General features: G+C 30.6%; 3 protein-coding genes across 8 annotated transcripts in view; 2 read left to right on the top strand and 1 right to left on the bottom strand.

Annotated features, from left to right (window-relative positions):
- Positions 1-15,502, top strand: part of LOC108757738 (uncharacterized MFS-type transporter C09D4.1) — a 71,125-nt gene extending 55,623 nt beyond the window's left edge. For 3 of the 5 annotated variants that reach the window (XM_018502269.1, XM_018502270.1, XM_018502271.1), the window contains 8 exons: positions 2,816-3,018; positions 5,668-5,883; positions 6,893-7,117; positions 12,391-12,529; positions 12,983-13,200; positions 13,460-13,563; positions 13,843-13,950; positions 14,226-15,502. In XM_018502269.1, the coding sequence (XP_018357771.1) occupies positions 2,977-3,018; positions 5,668-5,883; positions 6,893-7,117; positions 12,391-12,529; positions 12,983-13,200; positions 13,460-13,563; positions 13,843-13,950; positions 14,226-14,487 (1,314 nt within the window). In that variant the 5' untranslated portion in view covers positions 2,816-2,976 and the 3' untranslated portion in view covers positions 14,488-15,502. Of the gene's footprint in view, positions 1-976; positions 1,190-2,815; positions 3,019-5,667; positions 5,884-6,892; positions 7,118-12,390; positions 12,530-12,982; positions 13,201-13,459; positions 13,564-13,842; positions 13,951-14,225 lie in introns of those variants that run through there. The other 2 variants (XM_018502268.1, XM_018502267.1) reach the window with 2 other exon arrangements.
- Positions 15,503-16,769: 1,267 nt separating this feature from the next.
- bai (transmembrane emp24 domain-containing protein bai) lies at positions 16,770-19,881 on the bottom strand. 2 transcript variants are annotated; one of them, XM_018502272.1, is made up of 6 exons: positions 19,563-19,881; positions 18,776-18,905; positions 18,535-18,605; positions 18,397-18,399; positions 17,372-17,498; positions 16,770-17,192 (listed from the first exon to the last, which is right to left on the bottom strand). In XM_018502272.1, the coding sequence occupies exons 1-6, from the start codon at positions 19,749-19,751 to the stop codon at positions 17,071-17,073; spliced, it is 642 nt and encodes a 213-aa protein (XP_018357774.1). In that variant the 5' UTR covers positions 19,752-19,881; the 3' UTR covers positions 16,770-17,070. The 2 variants fall into 2 exon arrangements, with proteins under 2 accessions (XP_018357774.1, XP_018357775.1); XM_018502273.1 differs by lacking the exon at positions 18,397-18,399 and having other exon boundaries at positions 16,776-17,192; positions 19,563-19,880.
- A 752-nt stretch (positions 19,882-20,633) lies between these two features.
- Positions 20,634-22,542, top strand: Srp14 (signal recognition particle 14). Its single transcript, XM_018502191.1, has 4 exons — positions 20,634-20,785; positions 20,849-20,921; positions 21,795-21,907; positions 21,977-22,542. The coding sequence occupies exons 1-4, from the start codon at positions 20,762-20,764 to the stop codon at positions 22,091-22,093; spliced, it is 327 nt and encodes a 108-aa protein (XP_018357693.1). The 5' UTR covers positions 20,634-20,761; the 3' UTR covers positions 22,094-22,542.
- Positions 22,543-24,927: the final 2,385 nt, after the last annotated feature.

Genomic DNA, 24,927 nt, shown 5'->3' on the forward strand with positions numbered 1-24,927 from the left:
GTATCCTACATAAATATTTTAATAATCCAATAAAATTATTTTCAGATCTATATAAATTTTTAGATACTTCGGCAAAAACCATGCATTTTTTTTCGTATAGATACATATCTGAAAATAACTTTATTGGACAATTGAAATAATTACGTACATATCTCAAACATTATGAGCAATTCTGCAAACATTGTAAATATTCTATTATAACAATTTTTGAACGTCCTACATAATTATTTTGATGGTTCAAAGAAATTTTCGAATCTGTATCTAGCAAAATTTTTAGATTCTTTAGAAAAACAATTCTTTCCATGATACAGATCTATAAATAATTGTGTTGCACCATTAAAATAATTACGTAGATATCTCATTATGAGTAAATCTGCAAAAGGTTTCGACATTTTAGCAACCTTTAAACATTCTACATAATTATTTTGATTGTCCAAACGAAATTATTTTCAAATCTAGCTAAACTTTTAAATTCAACAAAATCATTCTTTCCATATAGGAAAACTTACGATTTAACGTTCACAAATCAGACACAGGAAAAAGATGAAGGTTTCGTTGACCTTAATTATTCTAACTTTCAGTTAACGCGTTACTTCTCAAAATTGCATTGCTAGTAAACCGACACATGGCATCAAATTGCAAAATTCTGGCTTGACGCCACACTTCGCGCGGTCTTGAAAGATATTTGCCGAGCGTTTCTCCACATCTGATGGCGATGGCGAGACGGTCGTCGTCTGTGATTCCGTCGAATACTCGTGAACGACTAGTATTGCGACGGCGCATTCGTCAACTGATACCGTCATTGATGGGCGCGCGCGTTATGTCCGCGTGCAACAGACAGCGTGCAGCTCGTCTGTGCGCGCAAATATTTTCACGTGCGTGACTATGCGATGTGGGCGGCGGGGGACGATGGACAAGGGACGTTTGTGGAAGGCCAGAATCGGTTAGATGCTCTCGCGACTCCCGCGATACACTTAGTCCACGTCCGGCGTATCACGAAAGCGCTCCGCATTTTATCATCCACGCTATCGAGATTAACGCGTTACCGGCAACAACGAGGTGTCACGCATTGATGTAATCTGACCGTCTTTACGGAAAATCATTCGTAAAGTCGGACGCGATGGGAAATTCACGATGTGCGGTGCGATAAAGATACGATCGTGAGTTGGCGGGACCATCATTTGTTCTGGTAAAGTAATCGAATCACTTGACTTTGATTTATGTTTGACAATTCAAAGTGTCGAGATAAACGTTCACGGTAATAACCATTTTATTGAGGTATCTAAACATATTTTAGCTTTATACAGGTTTGAAACTTTATTGGAATATCAAAGTAATTATGTAGGATAATCAAACTGGTTGCGAGAACGTCGATATTTTTTGCGGCATTGGTCATCATACTTGAGATTTCTACGCAATTATTTTCTGTTTTAATTTAGAAGCTTAGCTAGATCTGTAACTAAACTTTTAGATACTTCAGCAAAACAATTTCAATTAATACAACACTTTTTTTTAGTGTGTGTAAGGCCGGAATCAGATATTGAAGATTGAAATTGAAGATTAAAAGATTGATATTTGACTAATCAAAACAATAGGAATTAAAATTCTTTTATCCTCTCTCTCACTGGTCAAATTTCAATCTTTAATCTCAATCTTCAATGCGTAGTCTGATTCCGGTCTAACTAATTTCGTTCTTCCATTTGTTTGTTTCCTTTTTTGTGATTTTAATCATCCTTTAATAATATTTAATTATAATAATCATTAGGAGAAATTAATATTTACTCACACATATATAATAGTGTAATAAAATATTTAAATATTTAATTGCATTATTATCTAATATAATTAATATTGTTTTATGCGATAAATATTAATATCTTCAGATTAGTGAAGGTATTAAATTCTGCTGCTGCATATCTGAAAATATACGAAGATATTTTAAAATTATTACACTATATCTTTAATTTTTTTATAATGCTATTTTAATGTGAAGATATATATAAAACTTATTTTAAAATATTTATAGATAACATTTAGATTAATATTGTTTAATTGAAAAAGTATTTTAAAAAAGGGCGAAATAGTTAGATTTCAAATAATAGTTATCCTCTAATCGAACTCTATCTTCGAAGTGTTTGAACTAATTGATTGCAGATATTTTTCCTCAATTCCTGCTTTTTATTATAACACTCGAGTACAATTTGTCGCGATTGCTCGACATACTCACAAAATTGTTAATTTTATACTGTAATTCTTATTTGGAGTATCAGCGTAAGATATGAAATCAAAATTTAAAATAATATTAATTTGAAATTAAAGGTGCCCAGACAGATGTTCAATGATTTAATTCGATTTTTAATGTTGATATATTTGGTATAATTATTGTTTCACTGTCTCGATTATCTCGTTCGAATTTCGATGTTATAAATGCGCGTCTAATTAACATACAAAGACTCACGCATATAAACGCCCACACCTCGCAGCTGCGTTCCTGTGAGATGATTATGAAATCGAAATAGCTTATTTCAAATTATTAAGTTCTAATTACCAATACTGCAATCCGCCGTAATCTATACGGCAAAGTTCTCTCGTGAATTCACAATTGGAATACGCAAATGGATAAATTGATGTAATTTCGTAACGACGTTTTCATGTAAAGTAATAGACGGAATATAGTTTACAACACTCTTCGATCTAAATATCGACATTATTTCGCACTCGACATTTTAAATGCTTTTAATTTTGACACTTTAATTTTTTTTTTCATCGAGAGGTAGAAGATGAAAGAAGTGAAATCGACTTGTTTGAATTTTAGGAACTAAAGCGGCTTCAATAAAGGAAGGACTGTCTTGGTTTATCTCTCGATGATACTTCTGCTCGATTTAATCACTCTTGTTAATATTACTCGATATTAATGATCGAAGCTCGGCACGAAAATTTGACGAAAATTGTAAAAGGATACCGTTATTACTTAAAATGAGTGGGCCTTCCGGTGATTGCAACGTGCAACCGACGCAGGTGAATAATTTTATCGTCGAATGAACAAGAATCACAAATGATTGCGAAAAAAAAACAGAGTAACAGATATCGAGGAAATAATCTTCGCTATGAATTGACGCGGTATTTTTAGCGATGTTATCATTTAAGGATGTACATGTATCTTTTTAATTCAATGAAAAAGTTATGAAAAATTACAGATTTTTCTATATTGTGTATTTATGAAAGTAGTGATTTAAAATCTGAATTAAACGTTATTTCAATAAGAAATATAGACACGTTTTTAAAAAATAATTAAAATGAGAAAATTTTTGAACAAACAAAACAACAATGAGTATATAGGAGTTAAGTGCAAAAATTGTTGCGCAGAAAATGATTCCCTATAATTTTATTACTAGTAAATGGGTTTTATTAATTTTTAATTATAGCGAATAATTTTCTGCGCAACAATTTCCGCACTTGACTTCTACTCCCATTGTTGCTTTATTTGTTTGAATTATTAGAAGTTCGTTCCTTAAATTGAGAAAATTTTTATTTAAAAATTATGCAAAAATCAACTACAAATAATTTTTGAGACAAAATTTTTTAAATATGTATTGAATAGTGTATCGAATAATATAAAAATATTAAAAAATTTTATTGAATGAACTAAATGGTGTAAAAATAAATTATTAATGAAATTTTTTTCATTATTTTGAAAAAAAATTTTAAAAATTATCAGTTCGTAAAGTTTATATCCTATCTATTAGTTGGATGTCCTTCATGTAGCATGTACAAAAAAAATTAATCGAAAATTTTGTCGCAATTATGAAATTTTAATTGAAAAATAAATTTTTTTTAGTATGCTTATATTTAATACAAGTACCTTTAATTTCTTACAAGAAATAGCTTCAGTATGTATATAAGAAGAAATAAAAAGTAATAAGAGATTGTAATATTTTACTTTATTATTAGGAATGTTTTTCAAAAATATTCTGCGCTAAAGCCTTTGTCTAGACACAAAATTGTTCTTTTTGTAATTGTAGTTTATATTATCTTTTTTTTGTCGCGTCATTCTAGACTCATTGAAAGAATTTGCTATTATTTTTCTGCAGTTTTCAAGATATTTTTCCATCGAAACATTTTGTTGAAGCTGCGATCGCAAAAGCTTTGTGAATACAATGAGAGATACAGGAAATAATAGCAAAGTCTTTTAATGATTCTGGAATGACAATAAATGCGACATAGAGAAAGATAATACGAACTGCATTTACAAAGAGAATAAGCTTTATGTCAAGAAGGAGATCCATAGTGTAGAAAATTTTTGAAAAAAATTCTTAATAATAAAGTAAAATATTACAATCATTCAATATTCATTTCGTGTCTTTTTATATATGCATCCTACTTCTCGTCACAAATTACAAATATAATACCTTGTGTTAAATATAAGCATATTTAACACACAGAAAAAAATTGAAAATTTATTTTTCGAGGAAAACATAACTGCGACAAAATTTTCACTAATTTTTTTTCTATATGCAATATAAGGGATATCCAATAAATAAAGATACGGATTTTACGATCTGACTATTTTCTAAAATTTTTTTTCAAAATGATGAAACAAATTTTATATTAATAATTTATTTCTACACTATTTAATTTAGCACTGAAAATAACATTAAAATACATATTTTTTAAATTTTATTTGAAAGACTGGTAGTTGATTTTTACGTGAATCTTCTTTCTTACACGGAAAAAACGGCTACGTTTGCCACGACCAAAAATCGCCCATCAATATATTTTTTGGATATAAGAACTATAATACGATTGTGATAACCATAAGATTGGCATATCTTAACGGTTATGGCTGTAAAGATATGTCCATCTTACGGTTATCACAACCATATATATTGATGGACGAAAATTATCATTATTTACGGTTGTAGCAACCGTAACATTTTTTCTGCGTAAGTTATTATTATTAAATTATTATCTAAAATAATAAAGATAAAATGAGAAAATTTTTATTTAAATTATAAAATCATATTGTTAAGTATAAATATTTATCTTATTGAATTATATGAATTTCAATATGTACATATGTATATAATATATATATATACATATATATAAAGTATAAAAATGAATATTTTATATACATATATATAAATTATAAAATATTAATTTTTATACGGAATAAATTTCCAATTCCATTCACTTTTTACAGAGAGTCCATACACCTGATACATCCTTAAATCCTAGATTACTAAAGTAACGATGCATGATTATATGTATCTCCCTTATATATTACCTTCAGGATTGATATTTTAAAAAGTTAATGGGCTTTTATCCCAGAGAGATAATGTCACGAGAACTACAGTAGTAGAGAATTAAAGTCAATATATGATTCCTACTTTATGTGAAACTATATTAAAGAACTCTTTGATGTCACTTTTACCGCTAATAGCGTATTAATCCAGTATGCTGTACGTAATTTAGCGTATATTAATTCAATATGTACATAATTTAGTGTCACTTTCAATATACATATATAATATAGAATTTAATATTCCGTCTTCTTTCAATCAATAAAATATAGAGTGAGAGATCAAGAACATTTAAATTATACGATACTTAGACATTTGGTGCACGGGAAACTGAAAAATCGAAAATCAATATTCTTGATTGCAGGAGATCAAGGTCTATAAGAAGCGATGGCTGATCCTCACACTCTTTGTGGTGTACAGCGCTAGCAACGCTATGCAATGGATTGAATATAGTATTATTACGAACATTGTAGCGAGATATTATAACATCTCGGATTATGTAGTGGACATGACGAGCATGATATACATGATAACGTACATACCATTGATATTTCCTGCCAGTTATCTGCTTGATAATTTCGTAAGTAATAATTACGTTAACGATAGGATAGAATAAAGTAGCGGAAAATCCGAAAAACCCGTCCTATATTCTCTTAAAGTATATTCCAAAACGTCCTCTCCGAGAAAAACTTTACTCGAAATATATAATGTACGTAACATACTATAGTATATAATCTTCCTTAGAGAGGACGTTTTGGAATGTATTCTTAATTATGAATTTTTTTCTCATATTCAATTTTCGAGAGTACCAGAAAGCGGTAGTCACCTTCAGAAAAATTGCATCTCTTAATTTTCGTAGATTTGAGTGATAGATAAATCACAATAAGAATTAAAGATCGCGTGGTTTATATTAAGAATGTTACAGCATCTTATGCCACTGATATATATAATGTATCCTATTAATAATAGTAATAATAGATAATAGTTTTTACCGTCAATTTCTGTTTATTATTTAATATTTGCCTAGACATAAAGTCCAAAATCGGGACATAAGACATTTATTTGAACCCGGGAGTAATCATCTAACCTTTTACGAAAACGATCATCTAGGGTATTTTATACTTTAATTAAAATCACTATTATTAACAATGTATTGTATATTATTTATTGTTTTGCAAATTATTAGTATTTGAGAACATTATGGATTTAATCATAATTTTCTGAAAAAAGTAAGTAAAAGTAAAAAAATATTTAACGAAGTAAACTGCATGTTAAATAATTTATTATAACGATATTTCTAAAAAATAAAAATTTTAATTAATAGCGCTTTTTTATTGCGTGTTTTCAATGAAATAATTATTAAAAAAGAAAAAATATGTTGAACAAATATTCATAAAAAATTTTTTTATGGATATTTTTTACAATTTATATTTTTTGCCGCTGGGGTAAAAAAATATTCTCAGGTTAAGAACATCTTTGTGAAAACCTTCTAAAAGACGTCTTATGGTTCGATTTTAGACTTTGTCTGGATGTGTAATATTACTGCTCATTAAATTGACGAATATATGGAAGAACATACGGGATTTTAGGGTCTCAGATGGACGGTGATCGTCGGAGCGCTTGGGACCGCCATAGGTTCCTGGTTAAAAGTGTTTAGCGTAGCCCCCGATCGCTTTTGGATCACATTTTGCGGTCAAACTGTGGTAGCAATTAGCCAAACCTGTATTTTGTCCATTCCTGCTCGCTTGGCCGCGGTATGGTTTGGAGACAACGAAGTCAGTCGAGCTTGTGGCATTGGTGTCTTCGGCAACCAGGTAATCAAATATCTTTGTGTATCATTAATCCTATTACAATGTATCTAGGATAGAACTTATATTCTAAGAGAAAGCTTGAGAATTTCGATCTGACGTTTCATTCTCGAATTGAGTTCTTTTGTTAGATCTATTAGACATTTCTCGAATAAATCAAATCGTAATCAAAAATTCAAACAAATTGTTTTATTTTCAAAAATTTTTTTTAGAAACTTAAGGATCTGTCTTCTCTCTCTCTCTCTCTCTCTCTCTCTCTCTCTCTCTCTCTCTCTTAAAGAAAAAAATATAAGAAACGAAAAAAGAAATGTAAGCAACGTAAAACATGATAATTATATATTATATGCTAATTATTATTAATTATATTTTCCATTTTTTTGGGTAGTGTAAGAATTTAATTTTGCACCGGTATACGTTGAGGGAAAAATATTTGGTACTTGTGACTATATAATTGCATGGTAAAATAATTATAGTTAGAAACTCCAATTTTATAATTATTACCGTTATAATATAAAGACCCTAATAATAAAGTGGTCAGAATTTGTTATAGAGTTTCTGTCATAAAATATTAGTAATAACTAATAATATATTATAATAGGAATTCGACCAATGAAAATAAATTGATTAAGAAAAATGATCCTATTTTCGAATTTTCAAATTCAATAAATCTAATCGGTGCGCAGTTTATGAAAACCGAAAATTGTATTTGCAAAAATTTGTATATAGAAATATTATTAAGTATTAAGATCCGTTTCGTCTGAAAATAGTATTATTTATTTTAATTCAATAATCATAGTGTTATAGTTCTGTCAACAAATATATTGGCACTGAAAAAGAGACTATAAATTACAATCATTTTTCTCTCACTGTACGTTTTGAATTTACTATCTGTTATCTTTGTGCAAATATTTTCATAAGGATAATATGTGAAAGAAATAAGCAGTAACACATCAACCGTTCGCAACGTGCTAAACTTTATAATGCACGTGAATTATTTAATCCACGTAATCAAAGCGCTCTAATTATCCGAATCAAAGCGCAAGATAACGTAATATCATAATTCGATAACAAGTCAAACAAATTTTGCTTTTTTGACACCCACGATGTTAATTATTTTGTATCTCTTTTCTCGATTGCGCGAATATGAAATAATTCATTATTATATAAAATAAGATTATAATATAATAATCCCATCTCTTGTTATAATATTCAAATTTATTACATATCTACGTGCAACAATTCCCATTTCCATTGAATGGATAATTCAATCTGATAATTTAATTTTATATAATTTTGATGGAAAGGTCATAGTGTAAATGTTTAAGAATTGATTGAAAAACTTATTTTTCCATTGAAATTTTTATTGATGTTATTATAACTATAAACTTATAATACACTGGCGTGGCGGCTAAACTCCGACGAGAGCTTTGTTTTACTGATTAAGTAAATGCGATTTACATACTGTTTATAATACGAATATATGATTTATGAGACATCGTATTGGAGTGTTAAATGTGTAAAATGGATGAGCTGGTGATTCAAAATAATACAGTGGTATACTTAGTAAACGAAATACTCAGAAAACGAAATACAATGACGCAAATATGATGTAAGTATAAAAAAGAAACAAAAATTTGATTCTTTTTGTTTCTCATATTTACATCATATTTGCATCATAATATTTCGTTTTTTGATTTACTAAATACAGTTGCAATATTTTAAATCACAATCGACTCATCTATGCATTGGATGATTACAACATAAACGTAAAGTTGCTGTAAAATTTACGTATATTTGTCTGGGAATACTTTAACAAAAAATAATTTTTATTAAATTTTTTAAATTTTTTAAATACTGCATTTTTGTATATCTACAAAATTAACTTATTATATTTACATATATTCTTTCTTATTATAATTACAATAACACATTGGATATTATAATATTCCTGAAAACGCATATACTGGCAGGGTGTCGACGGGACTCGAACTTAAGATCTCTAGGGTGGTAACCCAACTACGCTAACGCTGAGCTATATTCATTTGTCATTCGTCCCGATCATGTGTCACGAGAGACTCGAGAGAGTCAAACAATAGTTGCTTTCCATTTACACACAAGTGAAACTGAGTCCTGAAGTGAGCTGAGTATCTCATACTCAGATTAATGACGTCAATACTTACTTTGGTAAAAGGTTATTACATGACAATACAGATTCATAATCTCACTTTTAAAGTGAGTTCACGAGACTCAGTAAAACACACGGTCTCACGATAATCTAGCTAGCTAGTTCATTATTATGTATTTGTAATAAAAAATTTGAAAATTATCGGTTACTATTATATTACATTAAAATCGTTTAATTGTAATTTTTTCTTTATTTTTCCTGTTTTCGCACAAAATAGACCAGAACCAAATGTACAGCACGTGTATTTCAAGGAAAAGAAATTTTAATTCTGTGAAATTAATACAAAGTATATCTCGTAACAAAATGGTATTTTTATCAGTAAAACAGACGACTTCATCCCCTTAATCTAATTCTATATAATTCCAATAGAAATATGTCATCGTCTGAAATTTTTTGATCCTCAGAAAGAAGATTTATGCAAACTTGTCTCTTGAGTTGAATACCCGCTATTATTATGTAAGGCCCAATTTTTCATGACGTCAAACATTGATGTGTGATGGCACTTGTTATTTAAAAAACGTAAGAGGAAGCACTCGACATTGTCATCGCCGACACGTGTCATATGCGTGCGGACAATGAGAATAGATCTCACATACGGAACAACGGAAGTGACAGTCTGGAGTACTCACTGATCGACGAGTAGGGTGCCTCGAGAGATTTAAATTGCGACGTGATTAGGTGGGAAACCGAGTCAAAGTGGGCACCCACGTTTAATTTCGCTACCTCGACAGACGAACGACCATGTCGTGCATAGAGAGGAGCGGCTGATGGCAGGAAGGGGTCAGGGGGAAGGGGCTCACTCTACGTCGCGAGGGATTCAATTACTCCAAGGTGCTGTAGACTGCCGCTATCATTTTATCTGCCATCGCGGTCGCACTTTATCGAAGACTCTATCGCGCTTTAATTGCACTGATTTCGTAATACGATGAAACGGAAGCTCAATCTGATGCATTTTATAACCGCGACTGCGTGTCATAATCGCAGGTCTGTAATTGAGAAAAATTCTGACTGACTCCGGAATCCAGAATTTTCAGACAAGAGAAAAGGTGGCTTCACCTCATCTCTTCTGTCTCTTTTACCTTTAACCTTCCGGAGCTACAGACTTCAAAGTCTATAATACAATTACTGACGCTGGATCTGTGAAACTTATTTAATTTATTATGAGTGGAAATTAGACCGATAAGAATAAATCAATAAGAGAAAGAATCTTATTTTTAGTCGAAACGGATCTTGGTACTTAATAATATTTATATGCAAATTGAGTACATATTTTAGTTCTACAAATTACGCGCCGATTCGGTTTGTTAAACTTGAAACGTAATCACAAACTGAACCTGGAAATAACATCGCAAATGATATTGCCTTGTATAAACATTATTATTACAATTGGCGATCAATGTAATTTGTGATGTTTTTCCAGCTTCATGTTATGATTGCGTGTCAAGTCCTACGAACAGAATCAGCGCGCAATATATAGAGTATTGAAAAATATATTTATAAATTTGCTTATGTATGTATGCGTGGATATTATTAATCACCAAAGCTGCTTCGACCGAAAATAAGATTTTTTCTCTTATTTGATTTATTTATGTTGATTAAAAGGCACTAATTAATTTCAAGTAATCAAAATAGTCATATAAAAAAGAATATATTCTCTTTTCTGAGACACAAAATATTCTTGACGTACTAATCTTATTACAACTTTATGCAGTACTAAAATAAAATGATATTAAGATTAGAGATCAATACAATTCCTATTCCCCTTCCTCGAATTAAATAAAATTGACCTATTATCTTAAGACAAAAGTAACACATATAAATTTAAGTCTATATATTTTTACGTTTACAATAAATCTTTATTCGATGCTATAACATATAATATTGGCGCTGTATAGTGTTTTACACAAAACTGGATATATTCAAGATTATTTTTTAAAAAAATTTGCTATTTAAAAATAAAATATTCCTTTGTTAACAACAAATATGATTGTTTCTATACTGATCTTGTTTTATGATAGATCGAAGAATAATAGCATTGGATCCGGAAATCTTTTCTATAGGTATACAAACACTAAAGTTGTGTTCTGTTTGAAAGCACATGTGCTTTAAGCTTCATTCTGTTTTTATCGCTTATACATACAAAAGGAATATGGAATAAAGCTTACAGCGTGAGCGTCCAAATTGAACGTAGCCTAAGTTTACTTTAATAACTATTTCAGATTTGCATGAGAGCATAGAACATAAAGAATATAATTGAAAGTCCAATAGATCCACCGCCAATTCCGGAGGGTTAACTTCTAATATACTTCTAAGATACGCTTTGTAATTATTGGAAAGATGAATAAAGCAAATGTGCATTTGTTTTCTTTTATAAATAAATAATATTGGCCTTTTGAAGTGCGTTGCCTCATATACGGAAATTGCATGTTTGAACAGCTGACAAGGAAAATATTTCACTTCGGTAACGATTTGTAAAGATACATACGAACGCTATTTATTTGACTTCTTCGGCAAGCATACAAGTTCTATTTTCAAGGCAGATATTGTCATGTATACCGTAACTGCGTAAATAAGACAGGGCCGCGTAAAATTTGCGCTCAGGGGTTTATGATCTTCGAGTGCTCCAATGTAGCTTCCCACCTTCCCTCAATAAATACAACTCTTTTTATACATTTGTTAACTTTACAAATATCGACGAAATACTGTTAAGAATACCTCGTCGATGATAAATAATAAACTAAATTTGAATTAAATTTTTATTTTTTTAGTTAAATTATTTAACTGTTTTGTTTTAGTTGCGTAACATTGTTTAAATTAACGACAAATTGAGTAGAAGCAATGGCGACTTGTAGAAACAATTAAAAAATTCAAATTGGATATAATTTAATATTTGAATTTAACAGTATAACTTATTCATTTTTTAAAGCTGTGACACCCCTGGCGATTCAATATCTTAGGCGCTCCAGAAACCCATAAGTAAATGCGTTATTGGAATAAGATCTACGAATTTACACGGCAAACATTTCTTTTTATCCTTTTCCTAGGGCTCAATGACAATTTCTTAGGACGTTCGTCACTCGAATTTCTGTTGCAGCTGGGTATAGCTATCGGTTTCTTATTTCCACCGATGTTAGTGCCGAACAAGGACATCTGTGAAATCGAAAGGGGGCTTCAACGTATGTTCTATATCGTCGCGGCTATCACGTCGGTCGTACTAATCCTCATATTAATTTGTATGTGTATATAATTTTCACTCATCGGTTATGCAATTTGGCAATAAAATCCCGAAGTTTAAAAAATATAATATGTGACGTACAAATCAAGACAATTGACATTTGACTCCAAATATTTTTCATTAAAAAATTGTAAAATTGCAAACTAAAAGTAAAGAAAAATTATTGAATAGGAATAACTTTTGCAAAATTTTATAAAAAAAAGATTACTTCGTGTACTTTATATAATTATTTTGCTTACTATCATTATTTTATATATTATTATTAGTAATAATAATAATAATAGTTTGATTACTGTTAGTATCAAAGAAAATATATTTATATTACATTTTATACTTTTTATAAACAGGAATTGATTTTGTTAGTCAAGATTTATTTAATCCCTCGATTTTATCGCCAAGCAGCGTATATTCTTCCACTCTTTCATTCTTAATAGAAATTGGTAATTTATAGTCTTCAAGTCGGCACCGCCTTTACCACCTAGTTCCGCTCAAGTTGTGCAAAGAGAAAAATCCGAAAGCAACAAGGACGTGAAGAAATTTTTTAATTCTCTCGCAAGGTTGTGTTCGAATCGTGGCTATCTGTTGCTTTTAATCAGTTACGGCATTAACGTCGGTATCTTTTATGCTATAAGCACCCTTCTAAATCGACTCGTCACCAGAGAATATTCAGTAAGTATTTTTTTATTCGATAACTATAAGTACTTTACTCTCTTTTCGATTCGAATCTCGCATTTTTCTGCAATTATGAATTCTATATTATATCGTAATTGTCAATGTACATATATGTCTTCTTACAAAAGTTTGTATTTTTTTCTGTAGAGATTACAGACTCTAAACAAGATTACGAAATGCTATTTTCAAATAAGTTTCTTGATTATATCTCTGCTTAATGAGAAATACTAACAGGTAGTGGTTATCTCCTTTTCAGGACAGTGAAGAGGATGCTGGTCGAATCGGCCTAACAATAGTTTGTGCCGGAATGGTTGGCTCTATTGTCTGCGGTATTCTATTAGACAAAACACATAAATTCTGGTGAGCAATCGGACATTATTTTACGGAATAATCGAATCATGGAATTTTACTCCAATGTTGGCAGAAGTAATTCAACTAACTTTTTCTATCAGCAAATCGAACTGATTTATAATAATCATTATAAACGTTACGTAAAGCTAAAAGAAAAATATTTCGTTTACTAGATATCTCAAGTTAGATTAGATCTCAAGTTAGATCAGAGCAAATTTATTTCGATTTATTTGATGACAGCAAATATGTACATACAATCGAAAAAATGTAGACAATACTAATTTACAGGTTGACGACGGTAGGAGTGTATGTTTGTTCTTTGGTGGGTATGGTAATCTTTACTTTCACACTGGACGTGAAGATATACGTTGTCTACATCACGGCTGGCATTCTAGGGTAAAGTCCAGCAACTTATATTTTTATCATATAATTATTTATAATTTAAAAATATTTTAATTTATTGGCTTGCGTATTATGTCATTAAATGTCTAATTTGATTTGTTATTAAATACTTTGCTCTTTGGCTACATTTCGTTGAAAATCTCGTTAAAATTTGTTTCATTTCTTCTTTAAAAATTCACAAAATTTCTAAAAGCATGTCGAATAATTGAGCGATTTTTACTTCAGATTATTTCGAAATTTTATATTATATCATATAAATATTTTTATAGCTTTTTCATGACCGGATATCTGCCGGTTGGCTTCGAACTCGCTGCAGAACTCACGTTCCCGGAGCCCGAAGGAACATCTACAGGTTTACTGAACGCGGTCGTCCAACTGTTCGGTATCGCCTTCACTCCACTCTATCGCTACCTGCTTGACATTTGGGAAGACTTTTGGGCAAATGTCACGCTGTGCTGCATTCTTGCAGTTGGCGTTTTGCTTACAACTTTGATACCGAACGATCTGAGACGTCAAAAAGCGAAGGCTTGACAGTTTGAACAGTCGCCTAGTCAGTAATGAGCTACAGTCTTCGAAAAGCTTCTGTAGTTCGAAGGAGTAGTTTTTGTCTCGACAATACTTCCCATAAACCTATTATCCTAGTTCAATTGGGTCTTAACTTATTCCCGAATATATACTGTGTGCCAGAACTACTCTTTCTCTGAGTCACGTATGTATTCATCTGAAAAAGGTATATCTTTTTCGAAATTAAATGGATTAATGGAGGTCCTAAAGGAATAATCAGATAGTATAATAGGCGTTTACCTCGTAGAACTTTTAAATTTTTACTGTAATAGAGATTTAACACTTAGTGCGCCTAAGTGCCAAAATGCCTAATGTTGAGAGTTTGTAGGAAGATGTAAAGAAATAGACCAATATTTTTATGGAAAATTAATAGCTAAATTTTTAGAAAAAATTCATAGTAAAAAAAGATGGTACAATTGGCTTTAAGAGATGACAAGAAAGCTATATATATACAATATATATGTCTAGAGATATATTTTTGTCGTCATTGCTATTAGATTTAGAAACAAAGTGGTCTAACAAATATATGTACAAACGACGAAGAAAAGTAAAAATCGTCGGAAAATTCTCGATCCTGTTGTTAGTTGAACTTAATCTCAGGTAAGCGGTAGTATTTAAACGGTATTGTGTAGTAATGAATTAACTCCGAAAACCAGCGAATTGAGGATAAATTATCACTAAATAATAGCACTGTTCAACAGCCAAATTTTCTCCGATAATATATTTTCCAAAGATTTTTTGAACTGAACACGATGATGGAGAAATGTGCACTTCGGAGAGAAAAAAAAATTTTTTGTTGAACAGTGTAATTACAAAAATAGACAAAAATATTATGAAATTAATTTCGTCGTCTGTGACAACTATTGACAATAATCTACGAACTTTTATCATTTTTTATTTTCTTAAACCTTCGGTGCCACTCTATATCGTTTTGTCACACATTTACCATACATTGTATCTTTATTAATAACAAAGGTGCAGCGCAGCAAAGTAAAAAAAAAGTATCAAGTATGCACTGGGTGTGGCACCAAAAGGTTAAATTCCTATATTTTGTAATATGTCTTCAACGAATGATAATTAAGAAATATATGTACATACATAAATTTCTTAGTCCTGAATATATTAAAATATGTTGAAGCAAATTCATTGTTGGATAATAGCTATTTAATATACGTAAATACGTAGTCATGAATCCATATAAAATGTTATCGGGTAGATACTACCGCGATAGACAAGAGATGTAGTAATTAAAAGTGATAAGTGTAATGACAGTGATTGTTCAAGTTATAGCTTTATATTGCGGTAATAAATGAATGTTATATTAATACGTAATAAATAGAAACAATGTTTCATTGATGAACGAATTCCATCTCTATTATCGCGATATTAATAATTATGATTATAAAAGGCGATTGTAATATTGCGACATGTGATTTTATTACCGCAAGCTTACTGTTCCTTGTATACTATATCTACAATGTGCCTATGTGTTTGAACCATTGTCATTCACGTGAAACTCTATTTTTAATTGCTTGATTGTTCGCCTTGTGATAAAAAGTTATTTAATATATATATCATATTTATATTATTTTCCTGTTTCGAATAATACATATAATATATATATTTTTTCAAAAGATGAACATTTTATTAGGATGTGTGTACAGCTATTTATAAAAACCTCAGTTAGCCATAGCGTCCATTTATGTAGATATTATATTCATACATAAATATTAGATGTTTTAAAAATGAAGTTACCGTAGCATTAAGAAAACGTAAAATCACGCTCTAAAATTTCTGTGTTCATCTCGCGTGTATTATTAATTTGATTTCAGGTTTTAAAAGTGAAAGCGTAAAAGGATTTACATTATGCAATGTTAAATATGCTTTTTAAGACCGTACGAGCAAATAACTATTTAAACCACAAAGACACAATCCTGAAGGCTGCCGCTTTCGAATCAGACAAATAAATCGTCTTCCAATGTAATGTTTCTTCATTATATTTTCTTAGGCCATTTATTGTGTGTGCCCACAAAGTTGTTCTATTTTATAAATAAAATGTTAAAACAACAATAACGTATTATATCGTATAATCATTAAGCTGCATCGCAAGAAATATAAACCTTTATAAATACGTATATAAAGTATATAATATACTAGATATTTTAATCTTAAGACAAATGATTTCTTATAATATTTTATATAATTTTCAGGTAATGAGATGTTGAAGATTCATTATGTCACCATTGAGGTATACTTTTATTTAAGAAAGTTTCTATCTCTTACAACTGTTTAAATATTGTGTTCTTCGTAACATAATGTATGCGCGATGTGTACGAGATGAAGTCTTATCATATATTACATTGATTTGAATGAGGTAATATGATTGAACGCGTGTTCGCATATTTATTTAAATAGTATTTTTCAAACGTGACGAATATAAAAAGTGTTCCACTCAAAAGTACGAAATTACGAATAACAAAGATAAAAAATTCAAACAAAAATAAGTATATTTTTTACATTTTTATTATTTGTCACAAACGTATTTAATATTTATTCAATGAGTTTCTTCATCCTAAAGAAGCGCCGGAAGTAGAAAAGTTGCCAGGTAGACAAACCGAAGAGGATACATATCGAGAATAAACTGAAGTATAATACTCGAGTGTTTGTAGCCTCTGAAACAAAAAAAAGATCATGAGTATTAAATTGTTTACAAGTACTTAATTATCAATTTAATTATGACATTTCATTATTAATTTATAATTTCGATTTGTAATTTGATCGTATAATTTAAAATTATCATTTTCTATAACAAAGTTATTTTCTTTCATTATTTACTAAAAAAAATTTTTACCATTTGTGTCTCTCATTTCTTCTTCGTTCTTGCGCATTCTGGCGAAGTCTTGCACTATCGCCTCAGACAAGTCTTCCAACCGTTTCAATTCCACTTCTACTGGTTTCAACTTGGCTGCTTCACCGATCTGTCGAAGAAGATAATAATTTTTACCGGAAAGCGGCGACATCCTCGACGGAAACCTCAGCGATTCGTTAGTATTGCGTATTACAATTGATACAATGAATTACAAAAAACGCAACTACTATAAAATGAAAGCCAAATAACGGATAATTTCTTTGCGTGTATGTTTTACACAGAGCGAAAAAAGATATTAGATAATGTCGTATACAATATCTGATTGTAGTAGTTCTAATTTTTAAATTAACTAATCACATTAAATACTTTTTACCATAAACTCCTTTATTTTTAAAAATCTTGTCTCAAACACAAGTAAAAAAATCACACAATTTTCGCTCAAAAATATTCAAGTAATACCAAATATTTCGACTCACATTTTCTCAAAATATTTTAGAAGAATAAAGAGATAAATACAGAGATCTCATAGCTATATCAGAAAAAACCATTTAATAATGTTATATGACTTAATTAATATTTCATGTTTGAGTATTATTGAGGAAGAACTGAAACTATATAGAATTGAAACATTCGGTATTAAGATGTGTCAATTATTATGCTGCTGTTATGTGGATGTACCATTAACATGTTTTTAAGAAATCTAACGATACAAAACGCTTTATATTGAAAAAAAAGTTCAAATAAATAATTTTTATCGCAATATAAATTCAAGTAAAAAAATATATAGTCGATTTTACAACCAAATATAATTAATGCGTTCACATAAATGAAATAAATTTCAAAAGTTCTCTCCGTTAACGGAACATCCGCGAATAAAAGCATGCACAAATTAATATAACTGCGTTGCGCTCTAATAGCTCAGTTCTAAGGCTGCCAATGTACAAGTATGTGATTTGTGATAAAACACATGCCAACGAGAACACAATATCGAAAAAACTCTACTTTACCAACTGCGCCACGGAAACAAGCCACATATAAAAAGAAAGTAAACAAAGTAATGTCAGATGGTTTCTCTCGATCTCCGCGTTATATTAATTCTTTTTTTTTTTGTAAAGGAATAAATATTTATAACGATGCGAACTTACGCCTTCGTAACTCTTTGCTTCAATGCCGCGTTTTGTAATCAGCGTAACTTCTTGCCTGATACCACGCTGATCTGAAATAATTTTTACATCAAATTTAGCTAAAACAATTTCTTACATTTTATATAATAATTCTTCCTTTAGATAGTTATTTAAATATATGTCTTTCTTGTAACAATTCAATTAAATTATATATCATGAAAACAAGTTATAAAGTTAAAAATGGAGTGTAGTGTATACATACGATTTGGAACGCGCGAAATGAAGCATATCTCAAAAGTATCATAAGTTTCTGTTACAAAAGAAAATTTCAACAGCTTCCCATGGGGAATGTCCTCCTTTTGAGACAATATATGTCCTTTGGAGTCCTGAATCTGTAAGAAGCAGAAAAAGTCATTGATGCAACATTCATCAATAGACTTGTTCTTTTTAGCTGACTTCTTGCAAGGCTCATCCTTCTTTTTCCTTTCACAAAGGAGAGAAAAAAACAAAAGAACTGTGAGAAAAACAAGAAATTTAGCTAATGTCCATTTCTACAAATGTAGATTGACTCTCAGTTCAATTGACTCTTTAGCCTCTTAGTTCTTAAGCCAGATCTACAATGAATTGACAGTTTATAGTCTATAGTCGGTGAGTCGAAAGCGAGTCTGAAAGATAATTGATGAGTCAAAAGTGAATCTGAAAGATAATTGGCGAGTCAGAATTGGTCAAAATCAGTAAATTGGTATAAGAGTTAGCCAGAAGCCAATTTCTAAGACTACCGTCTATCGACTTATTATATACCCAGAGCTAGAAAAAGATGAAAAATAAGTTGATTCGAGATCAAAGTTAATCTTCATTGGTGAAAATGGACATAGGAAGATGAGACTTAATATTCAATACGATTCTAAGAGAAAAACAAACAAATTCTGTTATCATAGTTGTTATCAAATCGCACAGCTGTTATCAAACCGTAAAACATTAAGTAATGTTTGATGCTCTTGCAGAAATATTTCGGCAAAAGATGAATGAAAAATTGTTAATCTACTTACCACATAATTCGCCTTCTGACCCATCGCCTCGGATACCTCGTACTCGCCTGTGACGAGTACATTTGCGTGGACCTCCTCCTTTAGACACTTGTGACTATTGGGCTCCAGGAAGAACATGATGCCATGAACCTGGGTGACTAGGAGGATCGCCAGGAAGGCCTTCACGTGAGCCTGAATCATTTTGCTCATTTGGCTCAACAATCACTCTGAACAAAGATGTTGTTCCTTGTCACCAAAAAAAAGTTCCACGCTCGCATAACATCCACAGCATCACGACATTCACGATGAGGTGGCAGCCACATTGGCCATTAAATACTAAGAATAAGTCAGAAAGGAAGACGACTTTGCCAGAAAGGGAGAAGATTTTTAGCATATAATTATCGACAAAATCAAAATGGAAAATTATAAACGCGATCCGATTAGAAAGATAAGCTGCGTTCAACAGAACACAACAATTTTGCAACCGTTTTATAATTGCCTGTTGAGATAGGACCATTCCTCTAGATCCAAAAGTATAATCCAATCAGCGCAAAGAAAACTTTCAACTTCCAGTTGCAAAATAAATGTTCTGCTCAACACAACTTAGGACTTTAGAATTTAGAAACTTTTAAAAATTATATATAAATAAAATCTATTTTTTTTTTTAATTAAATGAGATCTAATAGGACTTTAAAGTTTGATAAAGTTTGATTTAAAGTTTGAAGATTTCCAAAATCTAATGATATTTTTCCACTTTTAAAATTTCGTACATGATTTCTGAAATCATGCATTTGTTAACTTCTAAAATAAAAATTCTATTTTTCTTTAATCTCGGTTTCATTTACTTTTTTCTAATTCTAATAAAAAAAATTAACGGTATTCCCAGAAATAAAATAAATAATATGTTAAATCAAGATTAAAGTTAATCTTACATTAATGAAACTGGATTTTAGAAATTCAGTGATTTTTAAAAATTTCTGAAAGTTTAGCAATTTTTCGATTTCTTTAAGATATAATTAATTTATAATTGTAAAAAATTGATTATAAATATTAGATATGTGGGTGATCTTCTAAGTGTTTCGCATAGTCTATGATTCTGTCACAAGCAAGAATTTGCGGCTGCATTTCCTAACCTCTTACCTCGTCTAACCTCTCAGCAGTTCCAGTAAGCGATTACATTCGACGTGCTCTGGCGTTTGACATATGCTACTATCATCAGAATGGTCCTGTTGGAGAATGACGCGGTAACTTAACGCTGAAATTGTTCTCTCACATATGAACGACTAACCGATGAATTTTCGTTGCAGTTCTTAGCGGAGTTAACCAAACTCTTTGACAAGTCGCGGCTTTCGGGCGCGGTATCACTCACTATTAAAAGATGTGAGTATCCTTCGTTGGCTTTTTTATTCAAAATACATGTTGCTAAAGACTGAAAGTAAAAATGACAATTCTCCAAAGATTATTAACCTTCCATTTGTAATCTGGGTTTTTTTAATACAAACGAAATTTTGCTCTCAAATTTCTTTCTCATTTTTGCTCAAAATTCAATTTAAAGGTTTAACATTTGAGTTAAAAACCTATTTGATAATATAGTAGAGATGTTGAAAAGTAGTCCTGCATTTTTCTATATTCTTTTAAGATCCAGAATAGTAAAAAAACTAGCTGGGCATATATATAAAAAAAGAGTAGTATCAACATGATGATACAATCTTTTGAAGCATTGACCATGTTCAGCAGAATGTTTATTTTGCAACTATTGTAAGTTTTTTGCGCTGAATTGATTTCATTTTTAAAATGTAAGGAAATAGTCTTGTCTTGGTGAAAAAAACTGCCAACAGTTATAAAAGTCAACATTCTGCTGGAAGTGACCATCCTTTGATTGATCGATTCTTTCTTCTAATCAATCAAATACTTAAAAGCATTTGCAGTGAGATTTTTTCCTGGTTCTGTAAAACACATGATATAATATATTGTTTTATCCTTGTTTAATATTTAAATAACAAGGATAAAATGATATATCAGAAGCATCATATATTTTATGGAATGTAGCCTTTAATTATTATATACCCAGAGAGATTAAAAATATGATTGCAGATAGAGGGTTAATTAAACTACTTATAAACTAGCAGGCTTTATGAATTATGTAAGAAAAAGAGAATTTAAAAATATAAATTTGTATACTCATGATATAAACTTTTATGATTTATTTCTTTTTCTTTTTTTATATTTTCATTAAGGAGCTTTTTATTTCAGTTAATGGACACAATAAACCAGTGCCTAGAAAAGGCAGACCTCCTTTACCGACTCCTACAGAATATCTTTGCTTAGTTCGAGCATCGCTTCGTAATAAAAAAATCACCACTATTGTATGTATCTTTCATCTACGGATGGTAACGCTGCTTGCATCTCTCTGAGATATGTTTTTCATCTTTCAGATTCATTCCAAGGATGTGAACAAATTCCAACAAGCATATTGGAATCTCTTGAAAACAAATATAAGCGGGCTGAAGAAATTGAAGAAGGCGAAATCGGCGAAACCGAAGGTTCACTGACCCAGCGAGGATTAACTGCGTGGCAGTTGTTTATTTTTTTGTTATTAAAATTTTCATACTCTGTTCACCACATATTTATCGATACCTGTCTATTGTGTAAGCCGACGAGGAAGACGCGTTTTATGCAGCATTTTGTATAGACTGATGTACAAAAGATTAATAATACTGTTATGAAAGTATACACATATGCGGCCGATATATAACATGCTAACATGGGTACATTCCATTTAAAGCCCGCAACGCTCGTGAGCATTATTTGTCCTTGTTTAACACTCTATGAACAAAAAAAAATGAAGTGATTTTTAGAACATTGCGAGCGTCAAGTGGACGCCCTATATAATTGTGCGCACTTTCGTAAATTTATGTAAAAATGATAAGGCAATAAGAGATAATTATTAAGACTATTAAGAGTTCAAGGCAGATAATTTGGATAAATTGTTTGACAATCAATAGGGTAAAATTTAAATGGAATTTATATTAATTTTAGTTGTATTATTTTGTTAAATAAGTAAATTCAATATAACATATTTTACAATTCATTATTATCTACGATATTTTTTCTTGTTTTTAATTATGTCAGTTGGATATGATAAGATGATCATTTTGCAAAACTTGAACTTCGGATGTAAGATTTAAATTCCGATGTCATCTCCCTTTCTACAAACAATAGAATCATGAACAGTGACATGAAGAGATACATCATTCCTCTAATCATTCGTCGTGGAAATGTTTGTTGTCTCGGATGACGCGAAGTCTTTGTCCTCGTTCCGCAAGATTTATGATGCTGGACTGTCGGAATGTCGCAAAAAAATATCTGATCGATTTATCACTCGCCTATCGATCGGACGAATAAATCTTCGCGAGTGACAAACACATTGTTACATTATTTAATAACTGCGTATGTACGAGCGATTTATTTTAACACTGTGAATTGTACTTTGTGGATTTGTTACAATTGCAGTCGTCCGCGCTCATATCTCACGTTTATTGCGTCTCGGAATTTGGCTTGCGTTATTCTCGGCCTGAATGTTTCATCGCAGATTCGGCAATCCTGTGTGTACCTTTAAGATTATACGGGGTCAACATCGATAAAACTCGACATGTTATTTTACCGTTTGACAATGAATGAGAATAATGGAAGGATTGACAGAATCGATGTGATTCTGTGAACCAGTATATTTCAGTATTCAGATGTTCCAGTATATTTCGCGATTCGGTTTTATTTTCGCAAATCGCGCTTTCTTCATCTCGAGGTAATTTGACGATCCGCGTACATAGTGCGAGCATTCTTTGGCACTGCATCTAAATGTGGACCATTGTACGAAATCCTGGAGAATTGCCAATGTAATACCTGTAACGTGAATTTATTATTTTACACCTACGTTACGATTGCGATTAAACAAACAAGGAGGAATCGTCACTCCTCGCAAGTTTTCCGTTCTCATTTCGTCGTTGAGAAATGACGTGAATGAGACAGAAAATTGATCCTAAGAGAAAAATTTTATCTTCTCGACGTATTTGGAGAATGAATGAATGAATGATTCTTTCTCAACTATTTCAAAAATACATCTTTTACAAATAATCCTAAATCTAAGTAACATTAAATACTACATATTCTCTTATAACATTCTCTTAAATGACTCAAGTTTTTCGCACTACTTTAATTCATACGGTAAAACACATTATATATTTTTACTTCTTCATAAAACATACTCTTTTGCGAACTTTTTTTCTGTGAAATTTTATTACAATATTCCCGGTCTGTCGCGTTTATCTTTCACTCTCATCTCCCACAATTTCTAACTTATTTTTTTAATTACTCCAATAATACGTTTTGTTATTGGAGGATCTGAGAAATAAAAGTATATGTTATAATATAGCGAGTGAAATATTGAAAGATTGAATATATGTACTCGTATATTTTTTGAACTGTTGCAATTTTCGATGGATATTTTAGATCTTTTGCACTTGCTATTTGCGCCAGCGAAACTGTATGTATAATATTATATATGAGTAATGGAGTGCATAAGTAATTGACGTGAGGACAGGTAGGAATAAGTAGCGATCTGTATTTGAAAAGAATTCTGGATATTTGGTGATTTCCTTGACACGATTGTCCAGTTCCAGAATGCACGTGCTGTATTTCATTCTAAGAATATCATTCTTAAAAATATACATTTTTCTGGCCGCGAATCAGGCCTCAAAAAACAGAGTTTCAGATTATAAACAGAACATGTGTAAATTGAGCATCGATCAAAGAAGAAAATTGAAGGCCTGATGCGAGAGAAAGAAATAACTTCAAATACTAAATTTCCAATTAACAAAATTGTATCTTTATTTTAGCTCTTAGTTTTCAAAACTATCTTTTATGACTATAAATCTTGTTTTTAGTTTGACTATCTAAATCTTCTGATTTCGTTAGTAGTTTTCATCGTCTTGTTCTTTTATTTTTCGCTGTTGCTACATTTCGAATTACTAAAAGTGTATCTTTATCTTAACTCTGGCAAAAGTTTTATATCCTTCTTGTCTTCATAGATTTTTTCAATTTAACTACATTATGATAATTCTCTGGCTTCATTTTTAATTTTCATTGTTCTTTTATTTTTCGCTTTTATACTAGATTTTATATTTCCAATTATCAAAAGTGTCTTTATTTTAGCCCATAATGTTCTATTCTTATAAATTTAATTTTTAATAATTTGACTATATTGTGATATAATCCTTCGGTTTCTTTCTTAATTTTTATTGCCTTGTTCTTCTATTTTTATCTTCGATGTACTTTTACTGCTTTTCTCTCTGTAAAAAAATCTACTTTTTAACAATCATTTAGCGTG

This window comes from Trachymyrmex cornetzi, unplaced genomic scaffold, assembly GCF_001594075.2.
Source record: "Trachymyrmex cornetzi isolate Tcor2-1 unplaced genomic scaffold, Tcor1.1 scaffold147, whole genome shotgun sequence".
NCBI classification, from domain to species: domain Eukaryota; kingdom Metazoa; phylum Arthropoda; class Insecta; order Hymenoptera; family Formicidae; genus Trachymyrmex; species Trachymyrmex cornetzi.